Here is a 21,044-nt window from a genome sequence, read left to right on the forward strand (position 1 = left end):
TTTTTATCTACAAGGTCGACCGTTAGAGCAATTGATTTGGCGCAACAATTTGTTGAGCAGCTTTTTAGGTTGTATGGGTTGCCTTGTGGCATAATGAGTGATAGGGATTCAAAGTTTTCTAGACACTTCTGACAGCTGGTTTTTTAGAAATTGGAGATCACGTTGAGTATGAGTTCCTTTGATCATCCTCAGTCCGATGGGTAGATTGAGAGGGTGAATCAGGTTCTCGAGGCTATGCTTTGTGCATACGTTTCCAGGTGACCATCTAATTGGGAGAGGTACATCCCAATGGTTGACTTTTCCTACAATAGTGCTAAGCATTCAGCTACTAGTGACTGTCCGTTTATGCTCATGTACGCTTACCAACCTAGATCTCGGTAACTATATCAGGACTTAAGGCTATAAAGATTGATGTAGCTAGAGATTTCTTAGCGGATATGCATGCGATGCTAGTCAGTGTAAGGGAATCTATCAGGAGTGCTTACGATAAGGTACGGTTTTATGCTGATAGTAATTGTTAGGGGGAATGGTTGTATATCTATGGATACCCAAGAGTTTTGAGCCGTTGCGGACAAGGAAGGTTGTGAAGTTGTCTCCTAGGGACCTTAAGGGATCCTGAAAAGGGTTGGTGAGGTGGATTATAAGTTAGAATTACCTTGTAATGTAAAAGCTCACCCAATTTTTCATGTGAAACTAGGAAGTGAGTTACACCTCAGGAGTTTAGGACTTGTCCTTTGTTCGACATGAGCCGGAGCTTATGCTGGATTTTGGAGAGAGGAAACTTAGAAATAAGTTGATCCCTGAGTATAAGATCAAGTGGAAAGATAGGGTGGTGGAGGACTTGGCTTGGGAGACAGTTGCTAGTTTAGAGTGGAGATTCTCTAACTTTGTTACCTAGAGAGGAAAGGTCTTAGGAGGGAAAGTATGTTATGTACCTAACAGTAATCCTTGGAATTAGGTTCTAATTTGGGCAAGGTTGGGGAGCCCTGAGATTAGGAGAAAGGCTGCAGGGAGGTTACAGGTGGCTAGGGTTCATTATTATTGATAATCCATGGTTACTGGCTATTTATGACTGGAAGGTTATTTATAGTGGCAGTAGTCACTATATAAGTAACTTATGGGTTATTGTGTAGATAGATTGTCATACTTGATAGTTGGTGTGTGCTTGGACCAAAGTAGTCTTACTCTTGCAATGGACATGACGGTTCACAGGCGGCCTTGCGGAGGGTCCCTTAGGATAGGTTTTAGGCTTTGGTGGTATGGGGCGCCAGGGTTGTTTGGCTTGGCTTGTGGGAGTGGAACCATAGCCCTTGGCTTGGGGGAGATTTTGGATGGAATCTATGGTTGGAAGGTGAGTTTGCTTGCACCCTTCTATGTGTTCTAATCTTGTGTGCTTAGCTTGTGTATTAGGTGATCTTAAGGAGGGAGCTTCACAACCTCGGGCACGCCCGTTCTGGAGTTTGTGTATGTCTGTGGTGACATTTGAGACATTGAAAAGGGTCGATAAAGTGGGTGGGGGTCAAACGGTGAGGCAAAGGGTGGTTGGTTGGGTACATGATAGAGTTTCTGTGTATGTGTGCCAAATGAGGGGATCACTGATGGGTGTGAATGGTTGGTGTTCCAAGAGCTTGCACCAAGCCTCCTTGCTGTCCACATTCCGAAAGAGTTGGTATAATTCATTCTTGCTTCACTAAGAAGGCTTGCTTCTTGCATTGAGTAAGATGGCGGAAAATCTGTTGCGCTTCATGCTTCGTGATTTGCAAGGTCGCTTGCTCTTGCAAGTGACGGACTCCAGACTCCGGAGGTAGGTGGCCCTATACTCATCATTGGTAGTGGAGTGGTGTGTGCAAGAAAAGGAGTTTTCAGCAGAGTTGTGCAAAATTGTGGTTAGCTTAGATGCTATAGAGCGGGCTGAAGGGTCAAGTTCACATAGTTGGTGGTAGATATGGTTATGATACACATCATCTTGGTTGTGGTGGGAGAAACATGTGTAGTGGGAGACTGGTGTGTTGAGAGAGAGAAAGATAAAGAAAGAAAGAAATAAAGATTTATTAAGTGTCTACTAAAGACCCAATGGGCCTATGAGACCAAAGTGATACAATAATGTCAATGGCATATCTCATCATGGAACGGAAAATAAAATACAAACAAAACAAAACTATCTTAATACAGTGATACAAAACTGTCCATGGAAATCTCATCATGAAATACCGGGAACATGAAACATGAGAGAAGCATCAGCCCCCAATAGATGGTATACCACTCTCCAAAATATCAAGCATGGGGCTAATGAGTATGGCCAAGAGGTCCCCCTCAGCTACGTCACGTGGAAAGGTCACTCGATGGCGATGGAGCATGTCCTGAATCTGGAGCTAATGACGGTATTGTGGCCAACGTCCGGGGGCCTGGGGTGTCGGGCAAATTGGAATGCGTAGGCCCGTTCCGAGGTAACTCCTCTTGTGATAATGACCCTACCATCTCTGTAGATAGCCCACGTGCCCAATCTACAAATCTCATGAATTGTCACCATCGCCTCATGCCGGTGTGCCACCTATATTGGGGTGAGATCATCCCTCATGTACACTTGTGTGCCCTTGAGGGCAGCTCGTCTGTCTAAGAAAACCCGTTGAGGATGAGGGGCCGCTCTTGTGTCATATCCTTGCCTGCCCTCCATGTATCTGCAAAGGGGTGGGGGCGATTCTGTCCACTCATATCATTTGGCAAAGCATCATGGCATGTGCCTTCGGTGAAGCCCCCACCTCAGGGGAGAGAAAGGGAGAGAGAAAGTTATATTAAATGTCTACTAAAAACCCAATGGGCCTAAGAGACCAAAGTGATACATTAATGTCCATGGCATATCTCATGAGAGAGAGAAATGAAATGATATATTAACGTCTTCAGAAGGCCAAAATGACCTATGAGACCAAAAAGGTTACAACAATTGGTAGATCTGATACAATGTCTGTGTAAGAAAAGCTAAAAACAACTAAACAACTAACTAAAACTGAAACAACTATGAGGAAAAGTAAGGTACTAGGAGCTCCTAATGGATAACATCTGGGAGGAAAACTCCAGCAACAAAGGTAAGCATCATATACATCACTATCCAAAGATGTCTCTCATCGGTCGATGGTGGCAGATATCCTCAATGTCCTCCATGGTGAGTACTCTGACTGGATGTCTCCCATGCCGTGCTAGTATGAGAGAGAGAGCGCCTATAAATTTAGAGGAAGATGCTAAATAGGTTTTTATTTTTTAAAAAATATTTCTTAAAAAGTTTTAGTTCGCTGAAGGTTGAATACATAATTAAGTCTTCCCTTTTACACAGGTAAGCCAAAAACCTATTTAACATGGGGCTTTAGAGGGGGCTCTCTTATTTCATGTGGAATTAGTCAGCACCTGCTCACTGATTGTGTGTGTGCATGTGTGCGCACGCGTGCTTGTGTGCAGGGCACAACAAAGTTGGCACTATATGGTTTTGGAAATATTCGTGATGAGCGCCTGAATCGTATGTTTCAGGTCAGAATTTCTGTACACATGCAACTGCATGCATTCTGCGTGGGATGCTTTTCAGCAATATATACAATTAGCTACAAAAACTGCTTGCTCCGTGTATTTTTGGATATCAGTAGACTCCTCATGCCGTGCGATGGATTCGCCCTGAAATGCAAGACAACTCTTCAGTTTCCGATTGGTTCAACATATTAGTGCTCCATCAAAACAGGTAAAAAATTATTTTTTTTGGTGGGCTATTTTATTTTAGGCAGAAAGATTTCTTTTTTCCTTATATTTCAAAGGAAAGTTTATGTTGTGTTCCCCATGCAACCAGGGTGAAAACAAATCCGAAAAATGCGATTAATGAGCATTTTTTGCCACGGTTCCTGGATTTTATAGTTTGGGGGCATGAACATGAATGCTTGGTTGATCCAGAGGTCAGATTGAATAATCCTTGCAGCCACATTTCTTGCATTTTAATGTTACCATAATCCCCTTGTGGTGACGTTGAATCTTCTTTGCAGGAAGTAGGTGGGATGGGGTTTCATTTGTCACAACCAGGGTCTTCAATAGCGACCTCTCTGATTGATGGTGAAGCGAAACCAAAGCATGTGCTTTTACTAGAGATAAAGGTACACCCTAGTTTTTCCCGTATTTCGCCAGTTGGGCATCTTGTGACATATTGACTGTGTCATATTAACTTAAGTTGTGTCTAGGCACTTGGGATCAGTACGATGGCTTTACATGGGCTTTCAATCCAATAAATAGAGGCAATGAATATACATCTGATATCCAAATTTGTAAGCTCAGGATAATATAGACACCAAATTTGGTATCACTGGAGATTTTTTGGCCCCAACCATGAATTTGATATGCAAAGTATAACTTTTAAGAAGGGCCATCAAGACAGGTCGGATGCGTCTTCATGGTTTTGTTTGGTTCATGCCTCAATCAGTGTTTTAAGGACCATCTAAAAGGGGATTACGTTTGGCTAAATAGTGTGAGCACCTCGTATGTAGTATGCTGCAATAACCTTAAGACAGGCGAGAAAGAGATTCATGCATAATATTACTGGATTCCTGCTTTGCTCATATATATGGATGTGCCAAATATATAGTTATCAAGCAAGTAATACTAGACTTCAATCAACTAAGATCTTTTGCGTTTTTGGCCTAGGACTCTTGCGCTGGGGGGATACAAGATCAAAGACAATTGCTATTTTTTACTACAATTCTTACTTCAAAACAGCTGCAAAGTGGGGTAAGAAGAGTGGACAGCTTAGGCCCACTTCACAAAGGGTGGCTGTAGCAGGTCGGGTTGCCTAGGTACACTAAGAGGATGTGGTGGTTCACTCTTGACAGTATGTCCACGGAAGTGATGGGATAGAACAGTAGGAAGGAACGATGGCATAACACAAAGGAACGATGGCATAACACACTTACTTAAGCAATACTTAATTAAACTGGACAAGCAAGGAACAGTGCACAAGAATAATGTACTTCACTTGCATTACTATGAACCGGAAGTTACAGACACCACTCACTGCACCGCGCACACTCAGCAGTGGTCACAGTGAGGGATAACACACTCTGCTCAGAGGATGGAATGACACAGTGAACACAGAACTCAAGTACAAGTGGGATAGCATGGAGTAGCACAGATTAGCGTTGCAATGGAGAAGGTGGAACTACAGGTTAAGCCTCTATCCCCTTTGAACGGGGTAGAATGCCTCATAACTCCGGAGAGTCACGAAGATACCATTGGTGACTGTTGGTGAGCATCTCCAGTGCCAGATGCATGGCACACATCTCCTTTCTTGGGGTGCAGTGCCTAAATGCCTTGGAGTGGTGCGCTTCGGAATCTTCCTGCTGGAGTGTCCACTGGACTCCCCACTTGGAGCATCGTGGACTGCAACATTGTACCACTGTAACACCGTAACACTGCCACACCGTACCAGTGTAACACTGTAACACTGTACCATTGTAACACCGTAGGCACCCATGGTGTCTACAGGTACCCTGGGACTTAAGAATTCACTGTCCCAGTGAATAACCATGAAAAGAAATACAGAGCTGCAGACAGATGTGAAGTCGCCAACTTGCCACTAACCCAAGTACAAAGAATAAGCATCATCAACCAGATACATGGGAGAAAGTGGACTCATGCTTGCGTAGCCACGTACCAAGCCATCTCCTCCCTAACCCTCGGCCCCCTTGGCTCCTAATCTATTGGACCATGCCACACGTGGCTCCTAGAACTCCTCATACATAGATGTTGACTTCAGGTACAAGCCCATCCACATACCCATTAATAACATACACTCATGAATAAACAGTTACACCAATGTAAGCATGGAAACACACTTAAGCATGACTGAAAGAACTATGCCTACTTCAGGAGAGGGGTGTCAATGAAGTCAAAATAGTAGTGGTAACGGCTCTGTCAGAAGATCCCTTCTCCAGCGCAGCCTCCAACCTGACAATCTTCTCCTTTGCTACGTTCATGGACATGCTAGCATTTCCCTGGATTGAGTGTTCAGTGTGTATCAGCATGACATGTTGAGTTGAGTGCCCAGCATGTGAATAGGTCACTATGTAGCCATCACACAAATTCACCTCCTTTAGCCAATGTCATCACACTAGCTTGAATGAGTTATGGTGCAGAGGAGGCAGTATAGTAAGAGCGATAGGGAGTGGGAAGGTGGGGCCATAAGTGCAGAGGGGGATACCACTATACGTGTAGAAGGGGGATGACAAGCGCATGAAAGGGGTGATAGGCAACTGGGTGATAATAGGTGAAATGTGGTGATAAGCTAGGTGATAGGAGTGTGATCAGCAGGGGGTGAGGTCGATGATACGGAGTGGCAAGGAAGGAGATGGTGCGAAAGGAAGCCAAGCCGAGCCTGTGGTGCCATGTCAGCACCCTGTAGATGGGTTGCAAAGAGTGCCGGGCAGCCTATTTGAAGTTTGAGCAACTCAGTGAGTAGATCTTGCTGTGAAACGGCCGCCCTTGCAACAGCCAGTTGGTATGAATGGGCATGCAGAGCGAACACTGGTTAGACGGCACCCAGTGGCATGGCCAACGAGGACAAGACAAGGTGCCGGCAGGTGACGACCATAACTGGTGGTGACTTTAGCACATGGTGGGGAGCACACAGAAAAGGGGTGAGCATGAGTAGATGGAGAGAGGGCGAGCTAAGATAAAGGCGAACAGGAGATGACCATGAGGAAGGGGAGGACTGAAAGGGGGGGGGGTGTGGTGAGTATGGATGTATGGAGGGGGGTGAGTAGCTGGCCCGGAGGGGACAGGGGCGAGTAGTAGAAAAAGGGGGCGAGCATGGGGGAGAAGGGGCGAGAAGGGGCTGCCAAAGGGGACCTGAGGGCATAGTCACAAGAAATAGCTGTTTCAATCCCTAGAAACGCATTTCTCTATTTCAAGACTCCATCCATTTCCATGGCCATTTCTCATTTCCCAAGTGATATTGTCACAGGAAACGGCCGTTTCCACCCCTAAAAACTCGTTTCCCCGTTTCCATTCTTCGAACATTTCCGTTCTTGTTTCTCGTTTTTGGTGACTATGCCTAAGGGGTTACCGAAAGTGGGGGGGGCAAGCATGAGGAGGCGTGGAGGGGGCGAGTAAGAGGGGTTTCCGAAGGTGGGGGAGGCGAGTAGGAGCAAGTCATGGGAAGGGGGGAGTATGTAAATTGCCATGGGGGCGATCATGAAAAGACGTGCGGAAACTGAAAGGGGGCAAGCAGGAAAAAAGAAGCATGAACATTTTGTGAAAAAAATACTAAAAGGCCAATGAGGTGATAGCTCAAGTGGTGAGGGTGTTTGCCTAGGACCAAGAGGTCTTGGGTTCAAAATCCCCCTTGGTGCTTCCTTGACGGCATTGCCTACGGGTGGTGGAAAATCAGTAACTACGGCGGATCTTGGGCCTAAGGCTAGTTGGAAAAAATTTCAAAGTGTGAATGGTTGCCCAAAAAGGGATTAATGCATTTGTGTGGGAATTCAATATGCATACTCTAAGAGAGTGTAGAGAGAGAAATGGTTTCCTCTAATATAAAGTCTCCATGTGTACTCTTATTCGGAAAAGGGATTAATGCATTTGTATGGAAATTCAATATGCATACTCATGTCTTGAATAAAACAACGGTGTTGCTTATGTTGTACATGTCATACATTTTTTGCCAGCCCTTTACATATCAGAATCATGATGCTATTTATATGATCGATACTTGATGCAGGGAAGCCAGTATCGACCCACAAAAATACCACTGGACTCTGTTAGGGCATTTGAGTTCACAGAAGTAAGTAAATTATTACGCAGGCAGCAGTGTCACTGAAAAAGGCATGTTTAATTTCAAAGCAATGTGTTTATTCTCCTTTTTTTTCCCTCTCTGCAAGGTTTCCTTAAAGGATGAGGCTGACCTTGATCCGAATGATCCTGAAGCTGTTCTCGATCATCTAAGCAAGCTAGTATAACATTTTTTTTCCATTTAAGCACATTTTTCAAAGCAGCAGATACATAAGTGCAATAGTCAGGGTCTTTACACACACCTCCCCTGCTTGTGGTATGGTGGATGGGCAGGTAGGTGGATGGGGGAGATCTCCCGCCCCATCAAGGATGGTGGTATCTCCCCCTGTATCGGGCAGGGCTTGTGTGTAAAGCCCTTTGGAACTCTCAAACCCTGTTTTGCATCAAATCACTATTTTTTGGATCTAATTCACAGGTTCACAACTTGATAAGTCGTGCGAATGGGAAAGTGGTCAGCCGCCCCGAATTGAAGCTTCCACTAATTCGTATAAAGGTTAGCATTTTGGCTTTTTTTAGAGACCTGGCCACTGCTGTTCATCAAGGGACTGTGTAAGTCTTAACATAGTTATATTTTGTAGTATCATAAGGCTAGGTGACAGGTGAAGCTCTTATGTTTTTTTTTGGGATTGTACAGGTAGACTATACTGGATACACAACAATAAACCCCCAGCGTTTTGGGCAAAAATTTGTAGGAAAGGTTGGATTTATTTATTTATTCTTTGTTATATATATATATATTTTCCCATCACAATTCGATATTTCATTAGTGTAGACATTGGCTGACATTGCTAGGTTGCCAACCCTCATGACATATTGATATTTACTAAGGCGGCCAAGAAGAGACAGACGGTCGCTGGTAACTTTATGACACCTCTTTTTGGTCCAGATATGAAGATGAAGTGTTTTTGAACTGTATGGAGGTGGTCCTATTATATCAAGGCTTGGGCACCTGGGCTTGTCTAGGGCTGCAAAGTGTTTCTAAAAATTCTGAGGTTTTTTTTTTGTGTGGGGCATGGGGTAATAGCATTCGGACACTGAGCATGTGGGGACTTGATCTTTTAAGAGTGTGGGGCATGGGGTAATAACATTCAGACATTGAGCATGTGTGGGGACTTGTTCTTGTAAGTGTTTAAGCAAACTTGCATTTTTGTGCATGTGAAAATGCAGGGTTTTAGCATAAGTGTTCTGCATGGTTAGGGGTTAAGATTGATGAGTTCTTTCCTTTAATCAATTAGAGGCTGAGTGATGTGATGCAGGGTGTGGGTGGTTGGTCATTAGAAGCTGGGATTTGGTTGTGACAGAGTGAGGATGCACTGCAATACACAAACAGGAGGACGACTTCAACATGGGATAGGACACAGATTTGAGACTGAGAGAAAGATAGTAAACAATGATTATTGTTTCTCTCAAGTAGAGCTTAGATGGCGATCTAGACACACTTTGGATGTAAGTGTAAAGGGTGTGGATACTCACAACAAGCATTGGATGCCATAGCTTATGATAACTATGTCCATATATAGTGCTGTAGGTGGTGTGGTAGACGTGTATACAATGCGGTCGGTTACGCTATATGGACGTGGTCACCTCCCACGTATCAAGAACGTGCCCAACCATCCATTGGCCACTAATAATGAACTTAGGTATCCTAGGGAATATTCTCCATACCGTCGAGTCGGCCCTCGGATCCTTGAGACTCCCCAATTGGGGTGTTGTCCTGGCCCCAGCTAACGCTTGCACAGCTGACCATTAATGGTCACAATAGCGATCCCATCGGCATCTAAGCCGGGGTTCCCACCAAAGACATGTGTACCAATGGCTTCTTCTCATAATGGGGGACTTAACAAATGTGCACCATACATAGATGTGGGATACATGCTGAGAGTCGGCGGACATTGCCCCTTCTGCTTGGCACCAACACGGATGTGAAAATCATGATAAATCTCATGGACGTGCGAACTGCAATTTGTTTGGATTGCTTGTTTGAGAGTTAGAATGCTCCCTTAGTGTTGAATGTTAAGTCCCTCTGTTGTGCATCTTTCTGCTGGTAGCCATCTCCAGATGATTGGTGATTGCCATGGCATGAGAATGCACGTGGGATTCTCACGTACATGAGAATCTGATGTTTCTTCAAAATAGGAACCTTTACTTAATGTGTTGAAGATAGAAAGCTGGGGTCCCTGCTTGATGTTACTGTTCATGCCCATTGATATGTGGATTTTTTCCTTGAGCTTGATGGAAGATGTTGCCGGAAGTTATGGAGTTTTTTTTTTTGGGTTTGCAAAAAGGAGACTTCTATTAAGTATGAATAGACCATCCAAAATCACAGCTGGAGCCGAAACAAAACAAGACCTCATCCCAAAATGTAGGGTGGTCTCAACCAATATGGGGCACATATGTGCCAAGAGACTCCTGTTGGGGGTCGTTGAGAAAAAGATTCCTTGATCCCATTCCCTCATGAAAACAGTGCCCCTTCCTTGCATGCGCAAATCTGGATGGTCCCTATATACGAGCCCATATGGCTATAAGAGTGTGAATAATATCTCCCCATATACTACAAATGCACTAAGTGTCGAATATTTGAGTGCCCTCAATAGCTTCTATGCATCTGGCCCTCCAAATCTGCCAAGCTGTGATCCTGGCAATGAGCTCCCAAGTAGTATCAGTCCTCTACCAAGGTGGTCTATACTGTGTAGGAGGAATATCTTGTAGCATGCAACGTTAGGCCACACCTCTGCCTATCATTATGGCGGTGCCACCCTCAAAAAATATTTGTGGACCAAACTGAGTGAGCCATGCAATAGCATTCCAAGAAACACATCTCCTCAATTTGCACATAAGCTGAGCTATAGAGCCCCAAATTCTCTGAGCGACTCTACAGCCCCCCATATGCAATGTTCAATTGTCTCGGAAGCTACCAGGAATCTTGGGTAGGCGGGCTCTACTCCAAAAATAGCCCTCCACTGAAGGCCACCATGTAAGAATAACCAAAAGAAGTGGGAGATCTAGCTCCTCCTGTATGAGTACCAGTCTTTAGCAAAATCTCTTTTGACTTGGAGCATTTGAGTTCTTCCTCCATCCCAATGTATCAACATGTCCATAGACATTGTGACAGGTTCTTGTGCATCCACCCCTTGTTTGGAAACAGGTTCTGTCACTTCTCTTTCCCCTTGGAGGAGGCTTTCAATGATACCTGTTTAACTCTAGCAATTTCTATTCCTTGGTCATTAGTGCCATAGGTATAGGAAGGCTCCTGTGGCTTGGGTCTCCATTCTTGTGTAGGTTCTTGTGGCTTCATGCGAGCACTAACTTTTTCAATGGGTGTCACCTTGGGCTGCCATTCTATCCTAATGGATCTGTCGATTGATCCAGAACAGTTCTTAATTTGTTTTGGGCTCCATAAGTTGGTGACTCCCACAAAGTATCCCTGAGCCGCTACTACCTTGGTAGGCACCCAACATCTTCCGATTCTTCCAAGGTTGCGGCTGGAAACAATGATTGGTGTTTTGGCACTAACTTCACTTGTTCGGTTCTCCATGGTTATTTCATTGGTAGGGATTTTGGCTGGTGGTTAAGATTTGGATTGTGATTTCTTCTTCATATCTTCCTTGATAGCTTTGATTTTGGGAACCCTTACCTTCTTCTCTCCATCGTAGGAGCTTCTTGGGTATCCATTGTCGGTTGGCTGGCCCTGGCTTATGCCTTGGCTCGATCGTTACTTCCATGGGCGGTTCCTTCACTTGGATCGGCGGTGCAAGCACCTCCTCTTCGATAGGGTAATCTTCAGGATTGGGAAGTAGTAATTGTGTTGCGAAGCATAAGTTGATCGGCACCTCCAGTTTTGTTCGGGGCTTGCTCCAGAGTGGCACCAAATGGTATCACCATCCTTCAGCTGACCTTATTGATGACCCCAGTTAATTGTGCAGTTTGTCGCACAGATCCAGCTTCCCTCCAGTAACGCTTGCCCTTTCATTGTTCCTATAGGCATCACAAATACCTTTCTGGCCACACTGGTTATTTCTGATGGAAATGTTAACTCTTAGAGCACCCATAGTCTTGATCAAACTTGAATGAATCCTTTGCACCTTGGCATTTGTGTGCTCAAGATCTGGTTTACCCAAAGACATGTTTCATGTTAACTCTTAGAGCACCCATAGTCTTGATCAAACTTGAACGAATCCTTTGCACCTTGGCATTTGTGTGCTCAAGATCTGGTTTACCCAAAGACATGTTTCATATGAGAGTAAGTTATGACTTGCACCCGTGTCTATCAAGGCAATGCTTGGGATAAGAATGTCTGAGGTTGATATTCCAACCCTGAGTCCTGAGGTTCAATCTCCAAATCCTCCTCTTCCATGAGGGTGAGGGTTGATATTCCAACCTTGAGCATTGAGGTTCAGTCTCCAAATCCTCCACTTCCATGAGGGTGAGGGTTGCGATGGTCACATGCATGGTTTTGTTCTTCATTCGTTGATTAGCCTTAGCTTCTTGAGCCTTAGCTTCCTCTTGTGCATGTGGTTGACATCTTCTTTTTGTTATTTTTTTTGAGCTTGCTTCCAATGTAATCATCCATTTCAATGCTTTCTATGGTCTCAATCCTTGCTGAGCTTGCAGGGTAAGCTCCGTTATTTTGAAAGGCAATAACCCACAGCTTTTTTTTGTTGGAACCTGTTCCAAACAAAAGGACCAAGTCCCCTTCTTCAAGTTCCTTTTTCTTTAAGTTTTGATCAAGCCATTTCTTCTGACGGTACTTTTCAACCATCAACTCATGTCTGGCTATCACTCTCGTTTCTTCAAGCTTTTCCTGCTCCATTAAGCATTCAGCCAATGCATTTTCAGTCAACCGTTCCCCTTACTGCAATCCTTTGGCTAGGTACCAAATATTTCATAGGCATTACTGCCTGTACACCATATGCTAGTCTAAACAGTGTATGACCAACAACCACCTTGTAAGAGGCATGATAAACCCAAAGCACAACCATGAGGTTATGTTCCCAATCACTTCGGCTGGCGATGCTTTTGGCTTGTCCATTGGCCTATGGGTAATAAGGCAAAGATTTGCGATGTACCACTAGGAATCTTGTTAGAAGATTGTCCAATAGCCTCAATAATGATATCCTTGGCTATGTGGCAGTGTGACAGAGGGGAGTGGTATTGGCAAGACCTTTACACTGAAACCAATAACTCTAGTTACCCCTTTCTTGCATATTCAGCATGGATAGGGCGTCAAGTGAAACTCTGGCAGCGTGGTCATTGCTCTATCAGGCAGTCTTACTAGATGACATAAGCTACGGGAGGTCAATCTTGGCCGAGTTTTAGAAATGCCACCGGAACAGATTTTACCCTGGCAAGGTCCATCCTTTTGCTATGGTTGGTCCCCCAGTGTGGTGGCTGTTTTCTTAGTACTGCCATAATAATTTCATTATGCCCTTGGTGGGGGGTTGGAAGGGAGATTGGGCCAGATTTATGCTGGGAAATGACTTTATGCTTGAATCTTCATCGATCACAATAGCAGAGGCCCCTCCTTGACCTCAAGGATTCCTCCATATAACCGGAACAGAGGTGAGGAATGATCAGAGTCACACTGCTTGGCACATTTGTTGTGCTCGCTGCAGGGAGATCATCAAGGGGACCCCACTCCCTCAGAGAGGTTGTAAGTACCATAAGGACATATATCATTCACACACTCCACGGCCAATGGGAGCAGTTCCAGGGAAACTTTTGTGAAGTCCCCGTGTGCATGACCACTTTTATACACAGTTTGAGTCCAGATCCTTTATTGACCAGAGCCTCCAGTAGTGCCTAGATGGTGCTATAATCCCCTGGTGCAGCTCTTTCCCCCTCCCCCTGATATATAGTCTACCTCTCAAAGCGGTCACCCAGCCATAGCTACACTTCAGCGTTTGCACCCCCCCACACCACACATGTATCATAAGGACATATATCATTCACATGCTCCACGGCCAATGGGAGCAGTTCCAGGGAAACTTTTGTGAAGTCCCCGTGTGCATGACCGCTTTTATACACAGTTCGAGTCCAGATCCTTTATTGACCAGAGCCTCCAGTAATGCCTAGATGGTGCTATAAGCCTCTTGTGCAGCTCTTTCCCCCTCCCCCTGATATATAGTCTACCTCTCAAAGTGGTCACTGTCATGACCCTGTGAAAATGGAACAGCACAAGTGTGGGCATGGTGGTTGCTGAGCAAAAATATTAAATGATTCACATTTGGGGTGCCCGGACAAAGAGAAAGATGTGTGGACATCTCCAGGTGTGAAGGGGGACCAAAAACATTAATATTTCAATGTTTTATTCATGGGTTGCCCCTAGGCCTAAGTGGCCCCTAGGGAACTTTAATGTTTATTAAAGTTGGGCCCTAGGATAATTTTGGAGAGAGAGAACTCCACTTTTGGAGTTACACGTTTCTCTCTCTCTCTCTCTCTCTCTCTCTCTCTCTCTCTCTCTCTCTCTCTCGCTCGCGCTTTTGGGGAGGCGTGCAAACTACGTGCAACCTTCATGCGTGGAAGAGAGGAAGTCGACTGGCTGCTGTGTGTGAGAAGAGCAAGCTGATTAGACAGGCCGTACAGCTCTGTGAAGACTACCCGTACAGATCTGTATGACAGCAGGTACAGTGTACGATTGTTGTAGGTACAGGCGGCTTTGGTACAGGCGGCTACTGCTCTGTTGGTGCAGGTGAAGCCATCAGAGAACCGTACAGCAAGTACAGGCGGCTGTACGACTGCTAACACAGGCGGCTGGTTGCAGGTACAGAACTGTACCAGCTGGTACAGTCGAGTACAGCAGGCGAACAGGCACACTCAGGCGTGCGCAGCACAGTCCGTACAGTTCTGTACGGACAGATTCAATCAAGTGTTGTAGACCTGTACGGACAGGTGCAGAGTTTCAAGGACTGTACTGTCCAGCAGGTACAGGTGACAGCAGCTGCTGCAGGCGTAGAGACTGTACAGACAGTTGCAGGCAGTGCTGAATCAGAGCTTATTTGGTGCATCAGACAGGTGGTTGCAAGAAGGCAAGTACAGATTGGTACGATTGGCTTCGCGAGTGCAGAACCACGTACTGATTTGGTAAGCTTTGGACTTGTCCATCATTCTTTCTTTCCATTGGCTTATGTCTGCTGTAGAATTGTGCTATCTGGCCCCTTGTGAGAGGAGGGGTATGGCAGATTGAAAGGGTGGAAACAAAGATTGGACAGTGGATGTATGTTTATGCTGAGTTGTGGAACCATGTACATGAGATATGCCAGATGTGTGCTCAAGGCTGCCCTGCTGAATAGTCTTGGTTGACCAGAGGGAAACACAGAGTGTTGCTTTTGTGGGACACAGATCTGTGTGTGAATCCTCTGTGCTAAGAGGTATTGTGGGCTGCCAGATTGGACATACAGGTGTATTCTCTTGGCTGGTTTTGTTGTACTCAGCTTTACATCTTTTTGAATTTGAATAAAGAAATACTGAAAGGGGCGCCAAGCTTTGGGGCCAACAGGTGTCGTTCTCATTTCAGATTTGGGGCACTCTAGCTCCAATTAAATTTGTTTTTATATCTGGACTACAAGTGGAAGGGTGACTGCTAGTCTACCGCACTTTGGTTTCTACCAGAGGACGGTTTCAAGGTTCCGTTGCCGGGACCTATCATCAACTTTCTTAAGGGGGTGAGCTCGTGGTTGACTCGAGGAAAGTCATCGCTGAAAAATTCAGCAACATGTCGGATACAGAAGACGAATATTTTTATCATGAAGAGGAAGAGCAAGAGACCTCTCCTGAGAGAAATGAATCTGAGGATATTCTTGCAGGAGAACAGGCTGCAGATGATGAGCATTATGAGGATGTAACACAGCCAGAAGATGTGCCTAGTAAAGAGGAAGATGATGCTCAGCTCAAAAATCATTTGGCTGGTGTTATGGATGTGTTTATGCAGCTCACACAAAGTGAGAAGTTTGCTGAATTCATGAGATCCCGTACAGAGCCTGAAAAGAAGAAGAAGGTGCGTTCTAAGAACCTTCCTCAGGGTCATAGTGGTGTCTTCCCACAGGATCCATCTTTTGGACAGTTTCCGAACATGCAGCATGCTTTTGGTGCTAACTCTCAGAGTTCCTTCTTTGGACAGCCATGTATTCCTCAGCAGACTATGCATCCAGGTTATTTTGGTGGTGGCTCTGTGTTCCAATCTATGACTGGGGGGAGGCATGGATATGCCAGGGACTTTTGGAGCTAATTTTCAGCCTGGTATGCAGGGGAATATGTATGGTGGTATGCAGTGCGGAATGCAAGGAAACATGTTTGGGAGCATGCAACCTGGAATGCAAGCAAATATGTATGGTGGCATGCAGCCCGGTATGCATAATGGAATGTTTGGAAACATGGCTGGAATGTATGGCATGCCAGGTGTGGGAATTGGTAATGTTGACCCTATGATGGGCATGAATGCTGGGGGTAGCAATCTTGTGAAGCCACTTCCATACGATAATCTAACGCCTATGGGTAAGGCGAAGGATTATAAGGAAGGGGGAGCTGCTGTGAAATTTGATACATTCAGTGGAACCAAAGATAAGTTAAAAGCACTTACCTTTTTACAGCAGTTTGATGCTGCTTTTTTTGGTGGTAATTACACGGAGTCCTCAAAGGTGAGAAAAGCTACGACTTTTCTCAAAGGCAATGCATTGCAGTGGTGGTCTACTCTTCTTCTGCAATGCATTGCAGTGGTGGTCTACTCTTCTTCTGCAAGGCATAGCACCAACTACTTGGGTACAATTTAAACAGGTGTTCTCTTCCGTATGGCTCACATCTACTTTTGAGGTGGATGTAATGACAGCATGGCACAAGTTGGATGCATCAAAGTGTGATAATCTTGAAGATTATAACAAGAAGTTTTGGGAAGCTTTACTCCCAGTTACTTCTTACCGTGCAGTGCCTTTGTCTGAGCAGGTAGAGAAGTATTGTTGTGGGCTGCCCAAGGAGGTGCGTGACTATTGTATAAAGACTCGAGTAACAAACATATCACAGATGATAGAGAATGCTATGACAGCTAATGCGTTACTCACTGGAGTCTCATCTGGGTTTAAAGGCAGTAAGAACTCGAGCAAGAAATCTGAAAAGTCTGGGCATGCTTCGCGTGATGCAAAAGGGTCTACAGAGATGCGGTATAAGAAGTTGCCAATGCCCAAGAGAACTTCTGAGGAGAGAGAGGCTTTGAGGGATGCTCGGAAATGTTTTTACTGTACAGAAGAGGGATATATGTCTTTTAATTGTCCCAAGAGAAAGTCCCAAAAGGACTCTGACAATAAAGGAGAGCCCAAGTCAAAGAAACCAAAACTTTCTGCAGGGTTAGTTCCTGATCTTGTTGGGGAACAGCCAGGTGGTGAAGAGTCTGAGTTGTGCAGGGCCTGGGGCAAAGTGAGAGATCAAAATGCTTTGATATTCTTTGATACAGGTGCTAGAGCCAACTTCATGTCACCGGATTTGGCTGGCCAATTGCGGATTCGTGCAGAGGAGATGGGGCCGTTATATGAGGCTAACATGGCTTGTCCAGGGTATGCAGAACCCGTGACTCCTATTATTGGGAAGCTCAGGCTTCATTTGCAGGGTTATGTGGACAGCGAAGAGTTTTTCATCATGGCACTTGATGGATGTGATGTTTTGTTGGGAATGCCATGGTGCCATAGAGTACATGCGGTGGTGGATACATACAATAGGAAGATCACTTTGACTCATAGAGGGAAAGAACATGTTTTGGATGTAAAACTTAAAGGGGAATCTGTTCCTATTGTATCAGCTTCGGCAATTTCATCAGTACGAAAAAGCATCTTTCCGCGTACTTGATTTATGTAAAGGATGCAAAAGATGATGAGTCTAGGTCTAATTTGTCTATGTTAGATAAGGACAGGACTAATTTCTTATGTGGGTTCCAAGATTGTTTTTCCGAGTCGTTGCCACGGGAACTTCCTCCGGAAAGGCCAGAAGATCATGCCATTGATCTAATTCCTGGTAGTACTCCACCAAATAGACCGCTGTACCGTGTTAGTGCAGCTCAACAAGAAGAAATTATGAGTCAGGTTCAAGAGCTCTTGAATAAAGGCTTGATACAGCCTAGCTCATCACCCTTTTGCTCACCTGTACTCTTAGTGCAAAAGAAGGATGGTTCTTGGCGCATGTGCATTGATTACAAGGCACTGAACAAGAATACCATCAAGTATCGATTCCCCATTCCGAGGATCGATGACATTTTGGACCGCTTACAGGGCTCCACAGTTTTTAGTCGGATTGACTTGAAAAGCGGGTATCATCAGATACGTATTAGACCCGATGATGTGCATAAGACAACATTTCGAGCCACCCAGCCATAGCTACACTTCAGCTGTTTCCTTGTGATAGCCTGTAATTAGGAAAGCACCCCCCCACACCACCCCCCCCACCCCACCCCGGTGCCCTTTTCTCTCCCCATTCTTTTCACATGGGAGTCTCTCAGTCCCTCGATGCTCGCATTTTGTTGGGCTGCCACTGTTCCTGCCTGTTGCTTTGCCTGAGTGGTCCCTTTCTGGTTGTTTTCCTGTTGTTATGCAGCTGAAAGGGTGTTGTTTTCAAATGCAAACAATGTTTTGTTCATTTACTTACAAAGGCTTTCCTGTATATTTTGAGGCAGATAAGGAACAAGAAAAGGAGCTTCTAAGGCCAGAAGAGTTGAATCAGCAAAATATTGAGGCACTCGTTGCCGAAAGCAACTTGGTAAACCGAAGTTTTTTTTTTTTTTCAACTTTCATATGTTTTTTACCCAAGGTTACAGTTTGTAAAATACTATTGTGGCCCTGTCTAGCGTGCAAATCAAGTGGTGGAGTGATTAGTACACTTGTTGATTGAATAAATGGTTGATTGATCAAGTTGTTAATCAATAAATACACTAGAAAATCTTCAGTTATTGATCAAGTTGATAGTCAATAAAAACACTAGAAAATCTTCAGTTTTGCTCTTGTTTTTGATGATGTTCGGAAAGATAAGTCACCAGCCAGACATGATGGTTTTTTTTGCAGAAAATGGAGATTCTGCCCGTCAATGATCTTGATGTTGCATTACACGAATTCGTGAACAAAGATGACAAGCAGGCCTTCTACACTTATGTACAACATAACCTTGAAGAAACGAGGGTAGGCACTTAGCTCCACAGTGAACTTGACTGGTTTTTTTGTGTTGAGAGTTATAGATATCTTCAAGTGTTGAGATTCGAACTCATGCCTCCTAATCTGGTGGTGGGCAGCGCCCACTTGGGCAAGGGCCGGCCAACAGCTTGATTGTATTTTGATGAGAAATGTCACAATGTGCGAGAGGCATTGAAAAGAATTGGGTTTATTGTGAAAGAACATTTGTGATAATTTTAATTAATTATAGTGAAAAGATTGTGTTTCCTATAATCTGTTCTTATTATTGCACAGGCTAAGCTTGTTGAAGAGGCTGACGTACTGCAAATCAAGGAGGAGAAAGATTTAGTTGAGAAAGTGAGCCAATGCATGCAGGTAAGCGTGAAGGAACATTAGCTTTTCTTCTCATTTGTCAAGCAATGCCTCAAACGCTTTTTTTTGTTGTTGTTCTTAAAAGAAGCTAGATTGGTATTCACTGTGCATTGAAAATTTCATTAGGAGCGTGTATTGAAAGGTGGATCCTCTACAAAATCTGGGCCATCTGCAACAACAAGAAGTAGCACTTACTCACAGGTAAAGCCGTTTATATGAAGCTGATGATGGATTACACATGCACATACACGCCTAGCCCCCTCTTTTCTATTATGATGTATATTTTCTCAGGGCATGACTGTTCCCTAATATAAAAGACAGTTTTTCCACCTTTTTCAGTGTCACGATTGTGACGTGTTTATATATCAGATTCTCTCTTCATTGCTGATTACTGTTGCAAATACAAAGAGTTACCAGCCAAAGGGAACCCCTACCCTCGACTGGTTGCGACTCTTCGTCAAAGGATGTACCTCTTCATCGAATAGCCACATCTCTTCGACGAATGGTTGTATCCCTTAGTGAATGGTTGTGCCTCTACATCGACTAGACACATCCCTTAGCCTAAAAGTTGTACCCTTTCGTCTAAGGTCATGTCCTTTCATCAAAGGACATGCCTCTTCAAATGTGTCTCTTCATCTCCTATATAAGAGACCTATTGTACTCAGTTTAATAACAACAAGTCAATTCAATCTTCTCTCAAGTGTTCTTCTGAAGGTTCTTGTTCTAAGTTAATTACTTAAGTAGTAATTAGTACACAATATGCAGGATTAACAACATAATCCTCACAGTGGTATCAGAGCAAATTTTTTCCTACCCGTGGGTTGTGAAGCCCTCACCCTCTCCGCGGCACTCCCTCATCCACCTCTCCCCTCGGTGTTGTATGGAAGAAGCAGAGCGATGGCGGACTTGGCGTGAATCTTTGCTTGTAGTAATGTAAACAAGTACACAAGGTCTCACACCCATATACACGTGTTGTGTGTATAGCAGAGAGGGACCCCCTGCAGTATTTCCGGAATGCCCTCCCTCCCTGCTGCCGGTGGCGTTCGCAACATGGCAAAAACTGCCCCCTTCGCTGCTGACTATGGAGCCCCCCTCTCTTCGCCTTGGTTGCTGCCAACCGGCGCTCTTGTTTGCTGAGCGTGGCTGCCTACTATATGCTGAGCGTGGCGAAGTGTCACCTCCTACTTTGTGTGCTACTGGTTCAACACTGTTCGCAGCACGTTCAACACTGTTCGCAGCAACCCATTCGGCGATCAGCCTTCGAAGCGTCACCTCCACGCGGCGATTCAGCTTTCGAAGCGTCACCTCCACCCGGCGACGGCCTTCGAAGCGTCAACCTTCAAAAAAAAAAAAAACAAAACACCAATACACAACATTAATAAGTGTACTGCCACGTGGAATTCAAAAAAAAAAAAACCCAAACAAACGTGCGTAATCGGCTGGGCGTGCGCTGGCCGCCCGTTTGGGATTTTCTGGTGTGAACAGCTATGGTGGGCGACTCGAAAACCACCACCCGGCTGTCAGGATGGCGCCTAGTTCTTACTCGCCTCCTTCTCTCCAGCGAATAGGCGCCCTTCTTCCTGGCTGTTCGTGGGTTTTCCTGGCTTTGCCCACACCACATATCTTGTGTGCTCTCGCCCCCTACGTGCATGCGTCATGGACCACTTCCCGGAGGAACCCGACATGCACATCTCTTACCTGAGTTACATCGACGAGATCCCC

At 44.9% G+C, this 21,044-nt stretch overlaps 1 protein-coding gene across 1 annotated transcript; it reads left to right on the top strand.

Moving 5' to 3' along the window:
• The first annotated feature begins 3,386 nt into the window (after nucleotides 1–3,386).
• LOC147621511 (double-strand break repair protein MRE11-like) lies at nucleotides 3,387–19,601 on the top strand. Its single transcript, XM_086824271.1, has 13 exons — nucleotides 3,387–3,519; nucleotides 3,633–3,724; nucleotides 3,830–3,932; nucleotides 4,020–4,127; nucleotides 7,742–7,804; nucleotides 7,902–7,973; nucleotides 8,228–8,305; nucleotides 8,447–8,509; nucleotides 8,605–8,668; nucleotides 18,461–18,543; nucleotides 18,846–18,959; nucleotides 19,245–19,325; nucleotides 19,449–19,601. Exons 1-13 carry the CDS (start codon nucleotides 3,511–3,513, stop codon nucleotides 19,539–19,541), a joined length of 1,023 nt encoding a protein of 340 aa, XP_086680397.1. The 5' UTR covers nucleotides 3,387–3,510; the 3' UTR covers nucleotides 19,542–19,601.
• Nucleotides 19,602–21,044: the final 1,443 nt, after the last annotated feature.

Source organism: Cibotium barometz, chromosome 30, assembly GCF_041138505.1.
Source record: "Cibotium barometz isolate CiBa-2024 chromosome 30, ASM4113850v1, whole genome shotgun sequence".
Lineage (NCBI taxonomy): Eukaryota > Viridiplantae > Streptophyta > Polypodiopsida > Cyatheales > Cibotiaceae > Cibotium > Cibotium barometz.